The following is a 23,886-nucleotide window of genomic DNA, read 5'->3' as shown; positions in this document are numbered from 1 at the left end:
TTGACATGTCCTAAGTTTTCTACGGTGACAGCGACACTTTACCGACTTTGCTTTACACCTTTGGCGCTTCCAACATCATAATGATACTGGGAGTTCCGCGTTCCGGTCTGTAGCACGTCCTCCGTGCGTGGACGGCAATCTGTGCGCTGGTCCTAGCTAAAGGTGCGTTTACACAGATTATTGCAGCCAAAGCCAGGAACACACTATACACAGAGAACAGGTCATAAGGGAAAGACTGAGATTTCTCCTCTTCTCAAACCCATTACTGGCTTTGGCTTCACAAATATGTCAGATGAATCTGTCTGGGTAAACGTACCATCACGATTATCGTTCTGTGTAATATGGTGACAATTTCAGGTTAACGATAAACGATCTAATTTGCGATCGTTTATCGTTGGTCATTAAAAATCGCTCGGTGTAATAGCACCCTATGACTAGTGTGAACGATAGCTATGAAGGACCTGGCAGATTTATCAGGAAGATTCTTTGTTACCCACAGCAACCAATCACAGCTCGGCTTACATCTCACCACAGCAATATGAACAATGAAAGCTGAGCTGTGATTGGTTGCTATGGGTAACAGTTGTTAGAGCTTGAGCGTCATGTCCGTCCTTTGTACCCCACAGCTCGGGGCATAGAAGTGACGTAAGAGTGGATTATGCCCCCGAAAATGATGTTACAGCCTCCCCTCAGCACTGTTACCCGCCCGCAGGGTAACCACAATGGCTGCCTGGGGTCATCCCAGGTCCTACTGTCTGCAGGAGGCCTCCGCTCACACTGGCATTCTACTTCTTCTAAAGGGTCACGTGTCAAAACCAGAAACGGAATCGAGGTTTGAGGCGCATCCCATGAGTACGGTGGCCGAGAGGGGTCAATGCGGAAGCGGGCGACTCCTTATAGGTAAAAACCTTGCTATATCGCACCCCAGCTTGTGGCTTGTGTGTCCGCCCGAGCTCTGCTGCACTGTGCACTGATAGTGGCCGGCTATGGACACTAGTGCTGCACTGTGCACTGATAGTGGCCGGCTGTGGAGACTAGTGCTGCACTGTGCACTGATAGTGGCCGGCTGTGGACACTAGTGCTGCACTGTGCACTGATAGTGGCCGGCTATGGAGATTACTGCTGCACTGTGCACTGATAGTGGCCGGCTGTGGAGACTAGTGCTGCACTGTGCACTGATAGTGGCCGGCTGTGGAGACTAGTGCTGCACTGTGCACTGATAGTGGCCGGCTGTGGAGACTAGTGCTGCACTGTGCACTGATAGTGGCCGGCTGTGGAGACTAGTGCTGCACTGTGCACTGATAGTGGCCGGCTATGGAGACTACTGCTGCACTGTGCACTGATAGTGGCCGGCTATGGAGACTACTGCTGCACTGTGCACTGATAGTGGCCGGCTATGGAGACTACTGCTGCACTGTGCACTGATAGTGGCCGGCTGTGGAGACTAGTGCTGCACTGTGCACTGATAGTGGCCGGCTATGGAGACTACTGCTGCACTGTGCACTGATAGTGGCCGGCTGTGGAGACTACTGCTGCACTGTGCACTGATAGTGGCCGGCTGTGGAGACTAGTGCTGCACTGTGCACTGATAGTGGCCGGCTGTGGAGACTCCCGCTGCACTGTGCACTGATAGTGGCCGGCTGTGGAGACTCCCGCTGCACTGTGCACTGATAGTGGCCGGCTGTGGAGACTAGTGCTGCACTGTGCACTGATAGTGGCCGGCTGTGGAGACTAGTGCTGCACTGTGCACTGATAGTGGCCGGCTATGGAGACTACTGCTGCACTGTGCACTGATAGTGGCCGGCTGTGGAGACTCCCGCTGCACTGTGCACTGATAGTGGCCGGCTGTGGAGACTCCCGCTGCACTGTGCACTGATAGTGGCCGGCTGTGGAGACTAGTGCTGCACTGTGCACTGATAGTGGCCGGCTGTGGAGACTAGTGCTGCACTGTGCACTGATAGTGGCCGGCTGTGGAGACTCCCGCTGCACTGTGCACTGATAGTGGCCGGCTGTGGAGACTACTGCTGCACTGTGCACTGATAGTGGCCGGCTGTGGAGACTAGTGCTGCGCGTACATTGCTCTGTCTGGTTGACATTAGTTTTGATGAAATCTGATGTTGTTCTGTGTTTGGTTGCGGTGTTGTAGTCGGTCCCCAGCAGTGTATAAGTAATATGTGTGTGCGTATATGTATGTGTATATATATATATATATATATATATATATATATATATATATATATATATATATATATATATATATATATATATATATATATATATATATATATATATAATATATATATATATGTGTAAATAAGAACTGCCCGGCCATCCTGGCGCTCGGTAGGATACAACAGCTGAGCTCTCATTGCTTTCCTGTAGACACACAGTACATGTTGTATTTATTCTTTGTCTACAGATTTATGTGGATTTTTGGTTAAAAATAGAGAAGTGAAGCAGATTAGTTTTGTTGTGTTCATATTCCTCAGGCTGACGGCTCCGCGCAGAGGGAGGACACCGCCCCGAGAGGAAGCAAAATGAATCCGCTTTCCTCATCACTAGTTAAAAACTAAAAATTTATTAATAGGGGAGAGATGGAGGATGAGTGCAGGCGGGGGACATAGCTGAAGTCCAGCCAGCACCCCTACCGTGGACATCTTGTTTTTATGGTTGGTTTATAAGAACTCCGGACTGGGGTGATTTTTGGTTCTGGGGAGGGGTAGAATGAAAGATTTAAAGGAGAAGTCCAGCGAAAATTGTATTGACAGTATTGGATTTCCCCCCTAAAAGTTATACAAATCACCAATATACACTTATTACAGGAAATACTTATAAAGTGTTTTTTTTCCCTGCACTTACTACTGCATCAAGGCTTCACTTCCTGGATAACATGGTGATGTCACTTCCTGGATAACATGGTGATGTCACTTCCTGGATAACATGGTGATGTCACTTCCTGGATAACATGGTGATGTCACTTCCTGGATAACATGGTGATGTCACTTCCTGGATAACATGGTGATGTCACTTCCTGGATAACATGGTGATGTCACTTCCTGGAAAACATGGTGATGTCACTTCCTGGATAACATGGTGATGTCACAACCCGACTCCCAGAGCTGTGCGGGCTGTGGCTGCTGGAGAGGAGGATGGCAGGGGGATGCTCAGTGTCTCTCCAGTGCCCTGTGTCCCTCAGTGTCCCCCTGCTATCATCCTCTCCAGCAGGTTGTGACATCACCAAGTTATCCAGGAAGTGACATTACCATGTTATCCAGGAAGTGACATCACCATGTTAGCCAGGAAGTGACATCACCATGTTATCCTGGAAGTTTTTTTACTTGTTCACTCTATAGAGAGTCGTCCATATCTGCTCGTAAGTCAAAACTTAAAGTGTCACTGTTGTATTTTTTATTTTTTTTATTGCAGAAATCAATAGTCCAGGCAATTTTAAGAAACTTTGTAATTGGGTTTATTAGGCAAATCTGCCATTATCTGCATTCAACAAGACTTTCCTCAGGTCCCCCCCCCCTCCTCTCTCTTATTCACTGCTCATTATCAGGAAATCTCGACTCTTTTACATCAGATGAGCCCTGTGTAACCTATGGAGAGGGGAGGGGGTAGGGAGAGAAATTAGTCGGCAGCAGAGAGCAGAGAACAAAGTACTACACAGTGGGAGCTGTGTGAAAGCCGGTATTCAGAGGTCAGTGCTGACATCAGAGGAGATAGCCTGGTGATGTAGCTGTAAAATAACTTTGTTGTCCTGTTTTGGTGCCTCATCTCCCTTCATCCCTCCCCTCTCCGTAAGAGAACCATGAAGACAGGGGGAAGAGCTTCAAGCTGCTTTTTCATGATAAAAATGCACTTTTCGGCTAATAAACCCAATTGCAAAGTTTCTTAAAATCACCTGTACTATTGATTTCTGCAAAAAAAGTTTTTAAAAACAGTGACACTTTAACCCCTTAACGACGCATGACGGGTATACCCGTCATGCGGCCGTTAAGGGTAAACAGAGAGGGCTCCCGGCGTGAGCCCTCTCTGCAGCCGCCGCGGCCGGCTAATTAACTATTCAAATGCAGCTGTCAAAGCGATCGGGTTCGGATCGACTCGAACGCGTACCCGGTTCACTCATCTCTATTCATGATCGCTCACGGTAAACGGCGTAAGCGCCAAAAATTTCCAAACTGCAAAATTGCGCATTTTTGGTCGAATCAAATTCAGAAAAATTGTAATAAAAAGTGATCAAAAAGTCGCATATGCGCAATCAAGGTACCGATAGAAAGTACAGATCATGGCGCAAAAAATGACACATCAGACAGCCTCATAGACCAAAGGATAAAAGCGCTATAAGCCTGGGAATAGAGAGATTTTAAGGAACGTTAATTTTCTGTAAAAGGTTTAAATTTTTTACGAGCCATCAATTAATATAAAATGTATACATGTTACATATCGTTTTAATCGTACCGACTTGAGGAACATATATAACAAGTCAGTTTTTTCATAGGACAAACGGCGTAAGAACAAAGCCCTCCTAAAGAAAAAGAATTTCGTTTTTTTTTTTTTCAATTTCACTGCGCATATAATTTTTTTCTGGTTTCGCAACATATTTTATGCAAAAATTCAGCCTGCCATAGCAACGTACAATTAGTGACACAAAAAATAAGGGCTCATGTGGGTCTGTAGGTGTAAAACTGCAACTGCTATGGCCTTATTTACACAAGGAGGAAAACGCAAAAATGAAAATTAGCCCGGTCTTTAAGGGGTTAAAGTCAAAAACACTGATGTCTGTTTTTTTGTTTCCCCATGGTAGGTGACTGGGAATTATGATTACATTCATGAACAGCTCAGACAGTGAAGAAGAGGAGGAGTGTAATGAGAAAACGTCCCTGATCGCCTCCGAGAGCCCCCCGCTTCCCTCTTACCAGGATGGACCTCAGGCTTCGGCGGACAGGGTCAGGCATCACTTTCATACATGAGAATACATGTCGATAGTTTTATCTTATGTTTAAGTTTGGGTTTTATCTCTTCTACCTGATAAGTCTCCCAACGTTACGTGTAGCATAAATAAACCAGTTAAGGCGTTATCCAGATTCTCTAAAATATTATATAATTAAGGCATAACACATGCTCGCCTAACGATGTCACCCCCTCCCCACTGTGACACCATCTGAACCCCTGCTGCTCTATCCATTTCCTACATCTGAGATGAGCTCTTCACTGCAGTGACCACCCACTTTGCCAGTCACTGACTACAGTGGCGTCCTGCCACGCCTGCTGATTGGCTGATTGAAAAACTTGTTTTGGAAGTAGGCAGTAGACAAAGTTGCGGGGATCAAGTGGGCTCCAAGTGCCTGAAGTGGGTGACTGTTTCTTTTTTGTTTGTTTTTAATTTTCATGCTGCCACCAGCTTAAAGGGGTTATCGAGCACTACAGAAACATGGCCACTTTCTTCCAGAGACAGCACCGCTCTTGTCTCCAGGTCAGGGGTGGTTTGCAATTAGGCTCCATTCACTTCAATGGAACTGAGTTACAAAACCTGCACCCAAACTAAAGACAAGTGCGGTGCTGTCTCTGGAAGGAAGTGGCCATGTTTTTGTAGCGCTGAATAACCCCTTTAAGTTTTATTTAAAGAGGATGTACCACCCGGTACATCCTCTTTAACCTGAACCCACAAATCGATTGGCGCCGGCACGGGGAAGCCGTCTTTCGGACTGCCGCCCGGTTCCCGTGCACGGCGCCGTTCGATCCAACGGTCCTGGCCGGTGCTCAAGCACTGGAGGTGGCCGGGCCGCCGCCAGTGGGTGGGAATTCCCTCCCCTGTATGACACGGCTCGCTTAGAATGAATGGAGCCGTGTCATACAGGGGAGGGAATTCCCTCCCACTGGGGGCGGGCCGGCAGACCTCCAGTGCTTCAGCATCGGCCGGTACCACTGGATAGAACGGCGCTGTGCTCTGGAATCGGGCGGCGGTATCGGCTTCCCCGTGACGGCGTCGATCGATCCGTGGGTTCAGGTTAAAGAGGATGTACCGGGTGGTACATACTCTTTAAGTAACTCCTTGGATCCAAAGGTTTTGTTTTAAAGTTACAAGTGCCAATTTGGATAGTATAATTCTAGTATACATTTAAGGGAATCTTGTCAGCTCCCGGGCCCTGGTAATTTGTCCGTGCAGTGGATTATCTACAATCTCGTTTCTCCACCTGTACTGAAGAGTCAATGAGGAGTTGTGGCCCAGTGTTTGTTCCACACTCTGGCGAACCTCACCACTGCTTCCTTCTCCATCTTTTTACATGAATAAATCAATGCTGCCCGGCCTCCTCCTCCCTCAGCTGCCATTCAGTATCTGCCAACAGAGGACTGATCTGAAATCGGATACAGTAAAAAATCCTGGCCTGTGTTGGACCTGTGGTCTAGGGGTTACTCCCCTGTCTAGAGACCAATAGTGCAAAGAATTCTCAATTAGGTTCAGATTAGTTTTTAAATTAGTTTTTTTTTAAACAATGATGAGTAAAATAAAAAAATAATTACATAGTTATTTAATTTTTATTTGTCTCATCATTGTATTTAAAAAGCTAAACTAATTTGGACCTGATTGGGAATTCTTTATTGTATCATTAAATAAGATACAATAATTAGAAAAGAGGAAAAAAGAGGAAAAAATAACTATTTCATTTCTATCTGGGGAATCGAACCAAAGAAAGAACTGGTGTTGGTCTCTAGACAGGTGATTTACCCCTAAACCACAGCTCCTACACAGGCAAGGAGAGTCAACTATATCTGATTGCAGCTCAGTCCTCTGTTGGCGGATACTGACAGCTGAGGGAGCAGGAGGCCGGGTAGCATTGATTATTTATGAAGATTGAGGAGGAACCAGTGGTGGGGCGGCCAGAGTGCGACACAAATGATGAGGTACAACTCCTCATTGACTCTTGTGATAGTTCTTCTTTAAGTCTGAAGCTAAGCTGTGTATGTGTTCTTGTCAGGCTTTTGATTTGATTATTCTTTATCCAACAGAAGGTATACAGCGATGGCGCTCAGGAGCTGGGAGATTCATTAAATGGCGAGCCCTCAGGAGCAGCGGCCTCAGTGAGAGAGGTTCCAGGGGACAGTGATGAAGAAGAGCTGACACTTAAATATGGGGCTAAACACGTTATAATGCTCTTCGTGCCGGTAACGCTCTGTATGGTGGTGGTGGTTGCAACTATCAAATCGGTCAGCTTCTACACTGAGAAGAACGGACAGCTGTAAGTAGACACTTCTTTCACTAATTTATCACATAAACAACGGCCCTCTTAAAGGGAATGTGTCATCAGAAAATGGCCTACTGTTTAACTAGCGTTTTTACGTTAAACATAAAAACAGTAAACTTACTGATATCAGTGTTTTGTTTTTTTTTTCATATTAACTGGTGTCAGAAAGTTTTGTAGATTTGTAATTTACTTCTGTTTAAAAGTCTCCAGTCTTCCAGTACTTATCAGCTGCTGCATGTCCTACAGGAAGCGGTGTCTTTTTTTCTAGTCTGACACAGTGCTCTCTGCTGCATGTCAGGAACTGTCCAGAGCAGCAGCAAATCCTCATAGAAAACCTTTTCTGCTCTGCAGACCAGAAAGAATACACCACATCCTTCAGGACATGCAGCATCTGATAAGTACTGGAAGACTGGGAATATTTAATAGAAGTAAATTACACATCTCTAGCACTTTCTACCACCAGTTGATTTAAAAGAAAACTACCCCTTTAACCACGTGGGCTATCCTGGATATTTATATGCCTGTGATCAGGGCTGCAGAAGGTACTTACACCCTTGTGCACTCCGAGTACTAAGTAGACCTATAACTTTCATTACATCTTTATTCTGCTCTTAGGGCTTCATTGTAACTATTTGTCAATGTTCTTTTCCTTTGTAGAATTTACACCCCTTTTTCTGAGGACACCACGTCTGTGGGTGAAAGACTTCTAAACTCTGTGCTGAACACAATTATCATGATTAGTGTTATTCTCGTCATGACTATATTCTTGGTGTTGCTATACAAGTATCGATGCTACAAGGTAAGCAAAAAAGGACGAGTTTTCAAATTGCACTCTAGTAAATAAACAAAAAAAAAATGCAAAAGAATAGGCTTATAGATGCAACAAATGACTGAAAGAAGCTCAAAGTTTTCAGCTTTGTTTTTGCAAGAAAAAAAGTTTATTTTTATTTTGAGGCCAGATTATCGCTCCATGTAATAGAGAGAACGATCAGCCGATGAAACTATCAGGAGGTGCAGCAATACTGGTAGGATACAAGGGCAACCAGACGTGTGACAAAGAGGTGTGTTTTTTTTCTGGGCACAGCGCAACTCTACCGTATCTGTTTTTTCCATACTCTGACACCTGCAACTTGCTCTGCCCCTCACACGGCGGAGATAATACGGCGACCTGACGGAGATTCTGAAGTTTTTCAGCAACCATCGATCTCTGCTGTCTCTGCTGTCTGTTCTCGTCTCTGCACTGACAGGCCGCTCAGCCAATCACTGGCCGAGATAGGACTGCAACCAGTGATTGGCTGAGCAGCCTGTCGGTGCAGAGACAGGAACAGAAGGCAGAGTTGCAGCTGCAGAGACCAGGGAAGGCCCGAGGACACTGGATGACATGGTAAGTTAATACTTTATTATTTAAACTACAGACAAGGACTGCACGGACATCGCTAACGAGATTATATATATATATATATATATGCTACCGTTCAAAAGTTTGGGGTCACATTGAAATGTCCTTATTTTTGAAGGAAAAGCACTGTACTTTTCAATAAAGATAACTTTAAACTAATCCTAACTTTAAACAAATCCCCTCTATACATTGCTAATGTGGTAAATGACTATTCTAGCTGCAAATGTCTGGTTTTTGGTGCAATATCTACATAGGTGTATAGAGGCCCATTTCCAGCAACTATCACTCCAGTCTTCTAATGGTACAATGTGTTTGCTCATTGGCTCAGAAGGCTAATTGATGATTAGAAAACCCTTGTGCAATCATGTTCACACATCTGAAAACAGTCTAGCTGGTTACAGAAGCTACAAAACTGACCTTCCTTTGAGCAGATTGTGTTTCTGGAGCATCACATTTGTGGGGTCAATTAAATGCTCAAAATGGCCAGAAAAAGAGAACTTTCACCTGAAACTCGACAGTCTATTCTTGTTCTTAGAAATGAAGGCTATTCCATGCGAGAAATTGCTAAGAAATTGAAGATTTCCTACAACGGTGTGTACTACTCCCTTCAGAGGACAGCACAAACAGGCTCTAACCAGAGTAGAAAAAGAAGTGGGAGGCCGCGTTGCACAACTAAGCAAGAAGATAAGCACATTAGAGTCTCTAGTTTGAGAAACAGACGCCTCACAGGTCCCCAACTTCCCGCATCTTCATTAAATAGTACCCGCAAAACACCAGTGTCACCATCTACAGTAAAGGGGAGGCTGCAGGATTTTGGGCTTCAGGGCAGAGTGGCAAAGAAAAAGCCATATCTGAGACTGGCCAATAAAAGAAAAGATTAAGATGGGCAAAAGAACACAGACATTGGACAGAGGAAGACGGGAAAAAGTGTTGTGGACGGATGAATCCAAGTTTGAGGTATTTGGATGACAAAGAAGAACGTTTGTGAGACGCAGAAGAAATGAGAAGATGCTGGAAGAATGCCTGACGCCATCTGTTAGCATGGTGGAGGTCATGTGATGGTCTGGGGTTGGTGCTGGTAAGGTGGGAGATTTGTACAGGGTAAAAGGGATTGTGAATAAGGAAGGCTATCACTCTGCACCGCCATGCCATACCCAGTGGGCAGCGCTTGGTTGGAGCCAATTTCATCCTACAACAGGACAATGACCCTAAACACCTCCAAATTGTGCAAGAACTATTTCCAGCAGAAGCAGCAGCTGGTATTCTATCATAGGTAATGGAGTGGCCAGCGCAGTCACCAGATCACCACCCCATTGTGGGAGCAGCTGGACCGTATGGTACGCCAGAAGTGCCCATCCAACCAATCCAACTTGTGGGAGCTGCTTCTAGAAGCGTGGGGGGCAATTTCTCCAGCTTACCCCAACAGATTAATAGCTAGAATGCCAAAGGTGTGCAATGCTGGAATTGCTGCAAAAGGAGGATTCTGGGACGGAAGCAAAGTGTGATGTAAGAACAATGTTATTTCACATACAAATCATTATTTCTAACCTTGTCAATGTCTTGTCTCTATTTTCTATTCATTTCACAGCGTATGGTGGTGAAGAAGTGCGACTTTTCATGGAAAACACAATCGTTCGGCATTTGATTAGCGGTGGCTGCTGAAGTTGGATAAAGCCCTAAGGCTATGTGGAAATCATGGATATAGTCATTGGCTGTATCCATGTTTTCCAGACAACCTTAGAGCTTTATCCAAGTTCAGCAGCCACCGCTAATCAAATGCCGAACATTTGGGTTCGGATCGACTTGGAACTCGAACCCGGTTCCTCCTCTCTAATCGCTATTGCTATGTACTGGGATGAATGTGGGCAGAGTAACATATATCATGAAATACTCCACTGACCCTTGTTCTTTGCACATGTATGGAAACTACTATATAGGAGATATAGCTCTGCACCCAGAGTATATTACACGCATGTTGTAGATAATCCTATGTCTGTGTCTTCACGATTCAATTGGAATGTGTCGCCTAAATCTTCTTTTACTGATTATAGTCAGATACTAAAACTTGTTATTTTATTCTAATGTTTCTATTTTATGACTGAAATATTTTTCTATTTCACTATTAGTATGTTGTTATGGGGGCGGCCATATTGCCTGGGCTGTTATTAACAGCATTTAGTGACATGCTTTACAGCAAGCCTCATGGACATAGACTACAGTAGACAGACTCTGTCTCCTTGAGGTGAATGTGAAACATTACTGAGCGTGCTCTGTGACCTGTGAAGAGGTCATTCCACAGGGAGCTGCTATTGTCTCCTCTATCTACTGGTGTCACATGATGCTGCAATGCAGCAGCCTCCTCTTATCACCACAGACACAACAGGAAGTCTCAGCTTTAGGCCCTATTACACTGAAGGATTATCGGCCGTATTCAGCCAATTATCGTTCTGTGTGATAGAAGGCAATGATCAGCTGACATGAATGATGTCGGCTGATCATTGCAGTCGTTTGTTTTCAACACGTTGAAAGACAAATGACTGACAGCAGCGATCTGCTGCCGTTGCTCAGTGGAAGAGGAGCGGCAGCAGCAGCAGACTGCCACTATCCTCTATGGGCTGTCCGGACATTACAGCTATCAACTGGGCAGTGAACCTGCTGATATGAGCCACCTGCTATTTACCTCCAGATTCCAGGGCTGTACTTCATATTCCTGAGGGGTCCGGTATAGCTGTGTTTTCCGCTAATTGCTAATATGCTAATGAGCGGTCCCAGAGTATTTGGAGGGGGGGGGGTTCCTCATGCTCCCGAAGCACCTGCTCGACCGCCCTAGCCTGCCCCCTCCCCACTTTACATATTCATATATGCATAGCTAGGCCGCTTGTAACTGGCTGCTTCCTGCACATGCCCCGTAACAAGCGGCCTAGCTATGCATATATGAATATGTAAAGTTGGGAGGGGGCAGGCTAGGGCGGCCGAGCGGGTGCTCCAGGAGCATGGGGAACACCCCAAATACTCCGGGACCGCTCATTAGCAGATTAGCAATTAGCGGAAAACACGGCTCTACCGGACCCCTCAGGAATATGAAGTACAGCCCTGGAATCTGGAGGTAAATAGCGGCTGGCTCATATCAGCAGGTTCACTGGCCCGAACCTGCTGATAGTGCCGCTTTAAGTTTATTGATTGAATAGAAACCTTGTGAAAACTCATATAGGTCACCGCTTTAATATATGCAGTGGTGTTCACTACATATGAGTGAAGATTGCGCACACTTGGATCCGTCCGAACCAGAGCGTGCAGCATTTGTTAGCCGCCAGTAATCAAAGTTGGATGCAGCCTTAGGGAGTCCTGGAAATCCTGTATACAGCCTGTGGCCTTTGGCTGTATCCATGTTTCCAGGCAGCCTCAGGGCTGCATCACACTTCTTCCGCCACCAGTAATCACATGCTGCACGTTCTGGTTCGGACGGATCCAAGTCTTTGCTCATCCGTAGTGTTTACCTGCGCTAACTGGAGAGGGTCACAGATTTTTAGCCTCTAAGTAGCCAAGATCTAATGTTGTGCTCTGCGTATCCTTCAGGCTTTATAGGTTTCCAGTGATTCTGCACGGTCTGAACAGTCTATTTCTGCTCCCTCTGGGCTCTTTTCCTGTCTCGTGTAGCACTGAGCTATATAAAGCGGCCAGGACAGCTGCACAGATCTCTGGGAGTTTGTCATACACTTGTCACCACAGTTGGGGAGAGTTAGTAAGAAAAGTGCGGTGGAACTCCGACAGCAAAGAAATGGAGTGACAGCTGTGCAGTGAATATAATGATTGTTCTAAAAGCTGTGTGCACGGCAGAGGTTGTGGTCTCAAAATGTGACTGTATTGAGAGCATAAGACCTTGTCCGAAAAAAATGCTATCACTTTAAAGCTTTGGGTGCTCTGATTATAACAGTGTTCTCTTCTTGCTCGAAGGGGTTGTTCACCAAATTAGTTTTCTTTCAAATCAGTTGGTGCCAGAGATTTGTAATTTACTTCTATGGTCTTCCAGTACTTATCAGCTGCTGTATGTCCTGCAGGAAGTGGTGCATTATTTCCAGTGTGGAGAGCAGGAGAGGTTTTCTATGGGGATTTACTACTAATCTGGACAGTTCCTGACATGGACAGAGGTGGCAGCAGAGAGTACTGTGTCAGCCTGGAGAGAATACACCACTTCCTGCAGGACATACAGCAGCTGATAAGTACTGGAATACTGGAGAATTTTTTACAGAAGTAAATCTATATAACTTTCTAGGACCAGTTGATCTAAAAGAATTTTTTTTTTAACAACCCCTGTAAAGAAGTTATCCAGGCTTAGAAAAACATGGCTACTTTTTCCAGAAGCACCGCCTCTCCTGTCCTCAGTATGGGTGCGGTTTGCAGCTGAGTTCCATTGAAGTAAATGGAGCTAAACTGTAATACCACACACAACCTGAGGACAGGGGTGGCACTGTTTTTGCAAGAAATTAGTATCCTGGATAACCCCTTTAACCCTTTCATTCACAAGATAGTAAAACCTCTCTATCTGTTTGACTGTTGCACTTTTATCTAAATTGTCAGATAGGTGGGAAATTGGGTTGTGGATAGTAGACTATGGGTGATAGGAGGATTAGGATTATGGGTCATGTTAAGAGCGGTTGCCAAACATCCACGTCCTATAGCTGTGTCCTCAGCATAGAGCAGTTGGATGCCCATACATGAGATTGATCGCCCATACATGAGATTGATCGCCCATACATGAGATTGATCGCCCATACATGAGATTGATCGCCCATACATGAGATTGATCGCCCATACATGAGATTGATCGCCCATACATGAGATTGATTGCCCATACGTGAGATTGATCGCCCATACATGAGATTGATCGCCCATACGTGAGATTGATCGCCCATACGTGAGATTGATCGCCCATACGTGAGATTGATCGCCCATACATGAGATTGATCGCCCATACGTGAGATTGATCGCCCATACATGAGATTGATCGCCCATACGTGAGATTGATCGCCCATACGTGAGATTGATCGCCCATACGTGAGATTGATCGCCCATACATGTGATTGATTGCCCTTACGTGAGATTCATGGCCTATACATTGGTTAAATGCTCCCTATATCCAGAATTTATTTCTGTTTATTTTTCAGTTCATTCACGGATGGCTCATTCTTTCATCGTTGATGCTACTTTTTATGTTCACATACATGTATCTTTGGTAAGTACATGTTCACATTTGAGATTATTAGATGAGTTTTCTTCCACCTATTACATGGCTTTAGTAGCAGATTTTTTATAAAACATAGCTGAAACTTACCTGCTGTATCATTTAAAGCCTTAAAGGGGTATTCCACTAAAACATTACATTTTGATATGTTCCTGCCCATGGTGAGACTAACAATTCCTTCCATACTTGTCATTATCTATTCAGTCTCCTTCTCCCAGTTCTCAGCTGCTGCTTTCTGCTGAAGACACAAAAATCTGTGTGTGAGCTTTTCGCTCTGTCTCCCCCTCCTTCCCCCTCACTTCTGAGACAGCTGATGCAACCAAGTCCCTGGCAGGCTGTATCTGCAACATTGTAGCTTCTTTATAATGCTGGGAGGATTAATCACAGCGAGTTCATTAGCACCTTTACCTCCGATTAACCCTTCCAGCATTACAAAGAAGCTACAATGTTGCAGATAAAGCCAGCCAGGGAGTCTGATGCCCATAGGAAATCGCTGCTCCTCACTCATCTCTGCTTATTTGCATAATGAGTGTGCAGAGGAGCGACTGTGACTTTACGGTGATGAAACTGGCAGGAGGGGGCAAGTATGAGGCGGCTCTATCTCGGGATGGTATGGGTCCCTCCCTGCTCTCCCAGGGTGACCAATAAATGCCCCTCACTTGCCTTTGTCAGTTCAGCAGTACACAGACGTAGCCAAATAGTCTTTATATGCTGCTCTATCTATAGACCCCCCACGAACACTAATCATCTACTTTAACACCCGTCTTATCTACTTTGATAGTGAAGTTTTCAAGACGTACAATGTGGCGATGGACTATCCAACCTTGTTCATGGTCATCTGGAATTTTGGGGCAGTGGGAATGATCTGCATTCACTGGAAAGGACCTCTACAGCTGCAGCAGGCGTATCTCATCATGATCAGTGCTCTTATGGCTCTTGTATTCATCAAGTATTTGCCAGAGTGGTCCGCGTGGGTCATTCTAGGAGCCATATCTGTTTATGGTAAGTATCTCATTCCACATGCTATGCTATGTAATGTATTGCTGTATGACTTATGCCTGATGAGTCACTGATCACCCAATAACCAGGTACTGTATACATAAGGTCAAAGGGCAGATCAGGCTACTTTGTAACTAAGTTATGGCCCATGTGTGACTGGATATCTGTATTTATCCATGTAACTCATGTGGAGTAAGCGGTGGGCGTTACAGCCGCAGGAGATAACGATTAGAGGGCAGGGATGTCGGGAATGCAGACTATGGAGGTGCTGACTCTTAAAGGCAAACGACCATAAATACATCCAAAAAGAAGAAAAAAGAGAATGCACTCCCCCGTTCAAATTGTGCTTTATTAGATTCCTTGGATACAATCCATAACATTTCAACAATTAGGAAGCCGCCACCTTCAGTGTGCAAGACAGCTGTTTTGTGCAATTACAGCACTTCCTCTGACGTCAGAGGAAGTGCTGTAATTGCACGAAACAGCTGTCATGCACACTGAAGGTACCAGTGTCCTAATCGTTGAAATTTTATGGATTGTATCCAAGGAATCTAATAAAGGACTATTTATACGGGTGAGTGCATTCTTTTTTTTTTTTCTTTTTGGATGTGTTTATCCATGTGCCAGTCACACTGACATTTCTAATCTAAATAATTTCATAGGAGGCAAAGATTCATTAAAGGGGTACTCCAGTGAAAATCTTTTTCTTTCAAATCAACTGGTTTCAGAAAGTTATATAGATTTGTAAATTACATAAAAATTATTTAAAAATCTCCAGTACTTATTAGCTGCTGTATGTCCTGCATGAAGTGGTGTATTCTGTCCAGTCTGACACAGTGCTCTCTGCTGCCACCTCTGTCCATGTCGGGAACTGTCCAGAGCAGGAGAGGTTTTCTATGGGGAATTGCTGCTGCTCTGGACAGTTCCTGAGTATCGCAGCAGATTTATTGCAAATGTTGCAGTGTAAAATATTTTGCGAATTCCATGTGTCCATAACTTCTAGGTATATTGGGATCTCAGGTTCCTAAAGTTTTTTTTCTCATAATGGAACAGATGTAATATTGTACAGAACTTAAGTTGTTCTCTTAACAAACCTGAAACTTTCATGACTGTGTTGTGTCTGACAGACTTGCTGGCTGTATTGTGTCCAAATGGCCCTTTGAGGATGTTAGTGGAAACTGCACAGGAGAGAAATGAACCTATATTTCCAGCACTTATATATTCCTGTAAGTATATTACATATTGCATTATCATTTTGCACATCCAGTGTCCGATTACAATGGAAGACAATACGAAAACAGCAGTGTGCGACAGCAGCCTTAAAGTGTCCCTGTCATTATAACAAAATTTAAATCAGCAGGGGATATAATAGAAAGCATGTTTGTAAAGTATAGCTGTTATATGGCAGCCTTCAGGAGACTGGACCTGGATACAAGTAAGTATAGCTGTTATATAGCAGCCTTCAGGAGACTGGACCTGGACACAGTAAGTATAGATGTTATATAGCAGCCTTCAGGAGACTGGACCTGGATACAGTAAGTATAGCTGTTATATAGTAGCCTTCAGGCGACTGGACCTGGACACAGTAAGTATAGCTGTTATATAGTAGCCTTCAGGCGACTGGACCGGGATACAGTAAGTATAGCTGTTATATAGCTGCCTTCAGGAGACTGGACCTGGATACAGTAAGTATAGCTGTTATATAGTAGCCTTCAGGCGACTGGACCGGGATACAGTAAGTATAGCTGTTATATAGCTGCCTTCAGGAGACTGGACCTGGATACAGTAAGTATAGCTGTTATATAGCTGCCTTCAGGAGACTGGACCTGGATACAGTAAGTATAGCTGTTATATAGCTGCCTTCAGGAGACTGGACCGGGATACAGTAAGTATAGCTGTTATATAGTAGCCTTCAGGCGACTGGACCTGGACACAGTAAGTATAGCTGTTATATAGTAGCCTTCAGGCGACTGGACCGGGATACAGTAAGTATAGCTGTTATATAGCTGCCTTCAGGAGACTGGACCTGGATACAGTAAGTATAGCTGTTATATAGTAGCCTTCAGGCGACTGGACCGGGATACAGTAAGTATAGCTGTTATATAGCTGCCTTCAGGAGACTGGACCTGGATACAGTAAGTATAGCTGTTATATAGCTGCCTTCAGGAGACTGGACCTGGATACAGTAAGTATAGCTGTTATATAGCTGCCTTCAGGAGACTGGACCGGGATACAGTAAGTATAGCTGTTATATAGTAGCCTTCAGGAGACTGGACCTGGATACAGTAAGTATAGCCGTTATATAGCAGCCTTCAGGAGACTGGACCTGGATACAGTAAGTATAGCTGTTATATAGCAGCCTTCAGGAGACTGGGCCTGGATACAGTAAGTATAGCTGTTATATAGCTGCCTTCAGGAGACTGGACCTGGATACAGTAAGTATAGCTGTTATATAGCAGCCTTCAGGAGACTGGACCTGGATACAGTAAGTATAGCTGTTATATAGCTGCCTTCAGGAGACTGGACCTGGATACAGTAAGTATAGCTGTTATATAGCTGCCTTCAGGAGACTGGACCTGGATACAGTAAGTATAGCTGTTATATAGCAGCCTTCAGGAGACTGGACCTGGATACAGTAAGTATAGCTGTTATATAGCTGCCTTCAGGAGACTGGACCTGGATACAGTAAGTATAGCTGTTATATAGCTGCCTTCAGGAGACTGGACCTGGATACAGTAAGTATAGCTGTTATATAGCTGCCTTCAGGAGACTGGACCTGGATACAAGTATGGTTTTGTTATAAAGCATGAGAACAAAAAAAAATAATGATGAATATAAATTGCAAACTTGCTTAATATCACATCCCCTGCTGATTTTAGATTTTGATAGTTATGCCGACAGGGACACTTTAAAGTGAATCTGTCAGCTGCAATTTACGTTCCAAACTGCTGACACTGTTAGATAGCTGATGGGTCAAGGAGACACATGGTACCTTTAATAAATCCAGCTGTGCTTTCAAGTTTTTATTCTCCTAATCAAAGTGTCAGAGTCTTTCCCAAGGTCCTGATCTGCTACAAGCTGTAACACCTCCTTCCTCCTTATGCTTTACTGTCAGCTGCAAACTGAGCTCCAAGCAGGTTAAGGCTGCGTTCACACTACGTATATTTCAGTCAGTATATGTATATTTCAGTCAGTATATTTCAGTCAGTATTGCAACCAAAACCAGGAGTGGATTAAAAAAACAGAAAGGCTCTGTTCACACAATGTTGAAATTGAGTGGATGGCCGCCATTTAATGGCAAATATTTGCTGTTATTTTAGAACAACGGCTGTTGTATTGAAATAATGGCCGTTATTTACTGTTATATGGCGGCCATCCACTCAATTTCAGCATTGTGTGAACAGATCCTTTCTGTGTTTTTAATCCACTCCTGGTTTTGGTTGCAATACTGACTGAAATATACTGACTGAAATATACGTAGTGTGAACGCAGCCTAAAGAAGGATCATGTTTGGGAAGGGGGCCTGGAGGCATTTCAGCTTGCAGTAGATCAGGCGCTATCACCCCTGCTTACAGTGCGGCCCAAGCAGAAGGTTATTGGTGAGGCCACTGAACTCCTTACAGTCCATAGCTTGTGTGCTCTGCACCCGACCCATGGAGTGTAAAACCTGTAGGTTTGCTGCAGATTCTGCTACCCATCAAAATCAATGGGCAGCAAATCCACTGCCGAATCGAGCACAATCATGTTGTGTGCATGAACCCTAGGACTGGAATCTGACATGTTGTCGTGGTGTTTTTTGTTTCTTTTTGTAAAATACTGAATCAGAACATTTTTACAATTTGAAAAGCTAATATTGTTTTATGTAAAAAAAAAAAAAAAAAAGTAATCGTATTTTGTTGAAAGAGAACTTTTGTAGAAATGTCATATTTTAATTTCAGCTGCCATGGTGTGGATCGTGGGTATGGCCGATTCTGAAAATACAAATCACAGAGTAAATCGACCTTCTGGAGGTAAGTGTCCATAAGTAGCTATGAAATGTCTCTATGTAGAGCAGCAATAAGGCCTGACTCACACACGTCGTTCAGGTTGGTGTTTTGCAGGGGACTTCTTTTTCCGAGCCAGTGTTTGCCATCAGTTTATAGACACATGATGTTCCCGGATTTCACACTCCTCTTCACAAATAGCAAATGTTCTAAATGCACGTACAAATAGAAATGAGTTACAGGAGAGCTTACAAGAATATGTGTGGTTCTTCAGACACACAAACCACTTTATGTGCACTGTTGACCTTAAGTATATAAATATGTGGGGGTGGAAATATAAATATAATATATATAATTTTTTTTTAATGTTTTTCAAATGCTTCTTACTGTTAGTGTTTATAGTCTTAATAGAAAATATTTGTTAGGGTTATACCATAGCTTTTTCTATGATGCCCATAAGAGTGAATGAGGGGCGCTGCATGATAAGGGTTTGAAGTGTAACTGTAGTTACAAAAAACAATTCCATATCATAAGGACATGTCAAAAGTTTTGATCCGTCTGGATCTGAATGTTCACACCTGAAACAATCCCGGAAGAAGAGGCGCTGCAGCCCGTCATCTCCTCGCTTTGCGTTAGAAAAAAAGAGTTGGGCTCCATAGACTTACATTATAAGTCTGACTCTTTTTTTTGCTAACTCAGAGTGGAGAGTGTAGATGCTGCAGCGCGGTCCTCTCCCTGATTCTGCTCCTTCTCCCGATCGGTACAGGTCCGAACACTCATCATAGAAATATGTCAAAAGTTTTGATCGGTCCGAGTGTTACCCGTAGCGATCGGCAGCCTCCTCTTATCACCGCAGACACAACAGGAAGTCTCAGCTTAGTTTTAGCCCCGGTGGTGACAATGAAAACTGCAAGCTATCAGGATTGTTGTATAATATAGATAGAAAAATTACAAAAATTCTTTAAAAAATATTTTTCACATAAAAACATTATTTAAACCAGGGGTGGGAAAACTTTTCCTTGTCGACGGCCATTCGGGCATTAATAAATGCACTCAAAGTTATACTGTGTGTGCGGCAGTGAAGCAGCATGGGTTGGCAGCGCCAGAGCAAGGCAAAGTATTGTTCCCCTAATGCCCCTTCTATTGTAGTTAACCCCCAGTGATGCCCATGGTAGCTTTAGTTAACCCCTTATTGATGATCCTGGTAATCTATCTTCCAGCGATGTCCATGGTAGCTGTAGTTTACCCCCCAATGATGTCCCTGGTAACCATAGTGAACCCCCACAGTGATGCCCCTGGTAGTCCTAGTTAACCCCCTAGTGATGTCAATGGTAGGCTATTTAACCCCCCAGTTATACCCCTGGTAACCATAGTGAACCCCCCAGTCATGTCCCTGGAAGTCTAGTTAACCCCCCAGTGTATGTACCCAATAAAAAAAATAAACATCCCACTCACCTTTCCTCCCACGCTGCCCATGTCCTTTCCCTAGTCTGTGCCGCTCTTCTCCTGCAGGCGGCGCACTATAAATGACATCATAGCGTGCACTGCAATGGTGGGGAAGGAGCCAGCATGCACTGCATCCTCCTGTGCCTGGCAGCCGTCGCATTCATAGACACAGGAGGATGCTGTGCTCGCCGGCTCCTGCCTTACCAGAGCGGCGCATGGCACAGGAGAGCCCTGATTTTAACAATACAACATTTTCTGATGAGACTTTCCCTTTAAGCCAGCAGATACAGATCTATATTTCCCTTTTTGAAACCCCCATTTTAATTTTTCTTCTTTGAAGCATCAGAAGGTGATAACCACATATCACAAGAGGACACAGAAGCTTCAGGACATCAAGTTCAGCCATCTAGCAGTAGGAGCGCAGTGTCAGATGACGGAGACGAGGAAAGTAAGTGTGAAAGTGTGCAAACTGATGTTACAGAATTCCATGAGTGATCTGAATAGACCGAGAGGAAACATCCTGTATCTGTCCTCATCTGCTCCAGCTGTTCCAGTACGGGAAATACTAAACCCACAACCATTAGATTGGCTGTTAACTTGTATAATGTAATGAATTGAGGTGTTGGGATTTATGCTCAAGCAAAAAAGTCATTTAGTATTGGGAATCTAGTTTTTAAAATTTGGGAGTAGCTGATGTAACGGGAGCGTACCTATCACTGTAGCAGCTATAGCGACCGCTATGGGGCCTGCCACATCAGGGGGCCTGGTGACCCGCTCCTCCAATACACTGGGCCCAGAATTCTAGTCCTAGAAACTAAATGATGGTCATGTTATATTAGTAGAGCACGGAAGGATACGGACCCTCTATAATCTGGCATCACTCCAACAATTGGACTGGAACTGAATGGCTATTACATGGTCCATCGTTTCTTTGTTTCTTCACAGGGGGAGTGAAGCTTGGTCTTGGAGATTTCATATTTTACAGTGTGCTAGTAGGAAAAGCTGCAGCGACAGCGAGTGGAGACTGGAATACTACGCTGGCCTGTTTTGTTGCCATTTTAATAGTAAGTAACCCTTAATATCCCGATATGCAAAGAATAACTAATGTGAAAGGGGAACTATCAGCAGGTTAGACAGATTTAACCTGCTGATATCTCCCTATAGTGCACGGGGAGCTGAGGATGAAGGTATGTCTGCTAGCAGTTAGCAGTGTAATCCTCTGCCCGGAGCATAGTTAGGAGCATTGCCCCACCCCCATCACACGGTCCCATCCACTGCATTGAATATCATTAGGAGTGGACTGGCTCAGTGCTCTGGGGGCGGGGCAATGCTCCTAACAGTGCTCCAGACCGAGGATCACACTGCTAACAGCAGAGGAATGGCACTGAGGAGGAAGGTAAGAGACATGGCATCATCCTCATCTGTGCACAATAGGGACATGTCAGCAGTTTAGATTCATCTTCGTTTCCTTTGACACTGTTCAGTAGTATTGGCCTACCTCTGAAGATCATTCATGGTATTATTTTTGTTTTACAGGGGTTGTGTCTGACTTTATTGCTTCTAGCAGTTTTCAAAAAAGCTCTCCCAGCTCTCCCCATCTCAATCACGTTTGGCCTGGTGTTCTACTTCTCTACAGATAACATTGTGCGGCCTTTCATGGACACTCTGGCCTCCCACCAGATGTATATCTGATGGGCAATGCCTACACAACCTCGGACTGCTGGACGTTTTACAGATGGCGGGGGTGCTCTACCCACCATTCGGCAATTGCAGAAACAAAATCTTTTTAGAAGGACATTAAATGTGTGCTGTCGCTTTAAAAAACTTTTGATAATGTTGTAGATAGGGCCAGGAGAAGAAGTGCAAATGTACGGAGCCAACTTGGTCCTCTAGACAAAGAGCTGGGAGAGAAGTGCCCCGCCGTGGGCTTCTCTCTCCACTCGTTCTAGTGTTTCTCGGATATGTCAAATGTTTATTAAAGCGACAGGTGCACTACAAGTATTTTTATGTGATATTTCTGTTGAAGTACTGACTATGAAGGAAATATGAAGTATGTGCATTATTTTAGTTCTTGTTTACTAACCTTACATAAGCTTCAGAAACCAATCTTGTATTTTTCTTTTTCTAATTCTGAATAACACTGAATTACCTCCTGTGGGGTACAGTACATGATGGAGGAGAGACCAGTAGGTTTTTCTTTTAGCAGACTATAACTCCCATAGTTTGTGTCAATTATGATCTGGTTGTCTAGGCTATTAAAGGAGGAACTCCGAGTAAATAGGATTTAACTCTGTTCAATCCCCACCCATAATCTAAGCTTATGTATAATAGATCTCTATTACATGAATTGGTCTGTTTGTCTGCAGCACATCCTGACTCTCACCCTGAAGCTGCTGAAAATCCTCACTGCCTGCTCCACTCTGTCTCCCCCCCTCCCTTCTGAGACAGAGGTCACATGGTCACTGTCTCTTTTGTACCCAGGCAAGCTGTAACACCTCATCTGTAACCCCACCCACCACTGATATCATATAGTGATCACCTGGCCAAGGGCGGGGAAACAACAGCCTCTACTGAGCAGCATTGGGGAAAGGAGACACTGTTGTTTCATCTCTTTTATCTATAATTTATCTATGTAGATGATTAGATATATTCATACTGTGTTTACTGTTCAAAGCAGAAGCAGATCAAGCCAGTAGTGGGCAGATATTACATGGGCGGGTATCTGGCATTTGGCTCTGAGGTGCAATGCATGCTGGGAGGTGTGGTTTCCTGGCCAGGTGCCATGATGTAAATCTGGGATTATTTGTAAAAGTTTCGATCTAGGAGCAGCGTAGACAAGTGGAAATAGTGTCAAACAATGGGTGGGGGATGGGTGAGTGCACCTATATGCTTTATTATTATGGGATTGCTGGGAGTTTCCCTTTAAGTATTATCCATGAAGGAACTTTGCAATAAAAGCACTACTTTATGCGCAGCTACACTTTAAAACTCCAGTTAATCCAAACATAACACATTAAAAAAAATAGTAATAATTCCTTAACCAACCATGGCAAAGAGAAACATTCCTCGAAAAAGAAAAAAATCTTATAAATTTTATATTAATTTTTTTTCTGGTATGAAGAAGGGTCCGTCCATTTCCACCAATACCCGTGAGCGTGTTCTAAAGAATAATATACTTCTATTTTATATATATATTTTACCTGCAGTCAGTGGCCACAAGTCTTAGCGAGATCCAGAAATGAACTCACAGAAATATGATATATTTGTAAAGTAAAGCCATTTCCTTTCCATCCATGTCACCTCTCACTAAAAGTGTCACTGCATTTCAGCTGAGCCATATGTATGTGACCATAATAAAAGGCAATGGGATATTGAGTAGGAATCCACAAAAAGGGGGGGGGGGGAAGAGTAATGATTTCAGTGAATTTAGAGGAAAATCTGATTCCATAAGGGAATGTTACAGATAGAATACAGGTGTGTCCTCCATACTACAGGACATAGGCTGCTATGCATGAGGCTTATCCTGATTAGCATCTTCTGCACATTTCACTGTGGCAGATTGGGCCAGTG

At 44.1% G+C, this 23,886-nt stretch overlaps 1 protein-coding gene across 3 annotated transcripts; it reads left to right on the top strand.

Moving 5' to 3' along the window:
* Nucleotides 1-807: 807 nt before the first annotated feature.
* Nucleotides 808-23,483, top strand: LOC138774079 (presenilin-2-like). 3 transcript variants are annotated; one of them, XM_069954639.1, is made up of 11 exons: nucleotides 808-900; nucleotides 4,808-4,949; nucleotides 7,012-7,241; nucleotides 7,905-8,046; nucleotides 13,812-13,879; nucleotides 14,670-14,890; nucleotides 16,015-16,113; nucleotides 18,826-18,897; nucleotides 20,663-20,764; nucleotides 21,262-21,380; nucleotides 21,853-23,483. In XM_069954639.1, exons 2-11 carry the CDS (start codon nucleotides 4,821-4,823, stop codon nucleotides 22,006-22,008), a joined length of 1,338 nt encoding a protein of 445 aa, XP_069810740.1. In that variant the 5' UTR covers nucleotides 808-900; nucleotides 4,808-4,820; the 3' UTR covers nucleotides 22,009-23,483. The 3 variants fall into 3 exon arrangements, with proteins under 3 accessions (XP_069810740.1, XP_069810738.1, XP_069810739.1); XM_069954637.1 differs by having other exon boundaries at nucleotides 809-900; nucleotides 20,657-20,764; XM_069954638.1 differs by lacking the exon at nucleotides 808-900 and adding an exon at nucleotides 2,338-2,669 and having other exon boundaries at nucleotides 20,657-20,764.
* The last annotated feature ends 403 nt before the right edge of the window (nucleotides 23,484-23,886 follow it).

The sequence above is a fragment of the Dendropsophus ebraccatus genome, chromosome 15, assembly GCF_027789765.1.
Source record: "Dendropsophus ebraccatus isolate aDenEbr1 chromosome 15, aDenEbr1.pat, whole genome shotgun sequence".
NCBI classification, from domain to species: Eukaryota; Metazoa; Chordata; class Amphibia; order Anura; family Hylidae; genus Dendropsophus; species Dendropsophus ebraccatus.
Note: the sequence above shows the minus strand (reverse complement) of the source record. Positions and strands in the feature narration are given on the sequence as shown.

Bases quoted from the DNA above. Each gene is read 5' to 3' on its own strand.
- LOC138774079 (XM_069954637.1), top strand. From the start codon at position 4,821: ATGATTACATTCATGAACAGCTCAGACAGTGAAGAAGAGGAGGAGTGT. The intron at 4,950-7,011 runs GTCAGGCATCAC...TTTATCCAACAG, and splicing joins CTCAGGCTTCGGCGGACAGG to AAGGTATACAGCGATGGCGC. The intron at 7,242-7,904 runs GTAAGTAGACAC...TTTCCTTTGTAG, and splicing joins ACTGAGAAGAACGGACAGCT to AATTTACACCCCTTTTTCTG.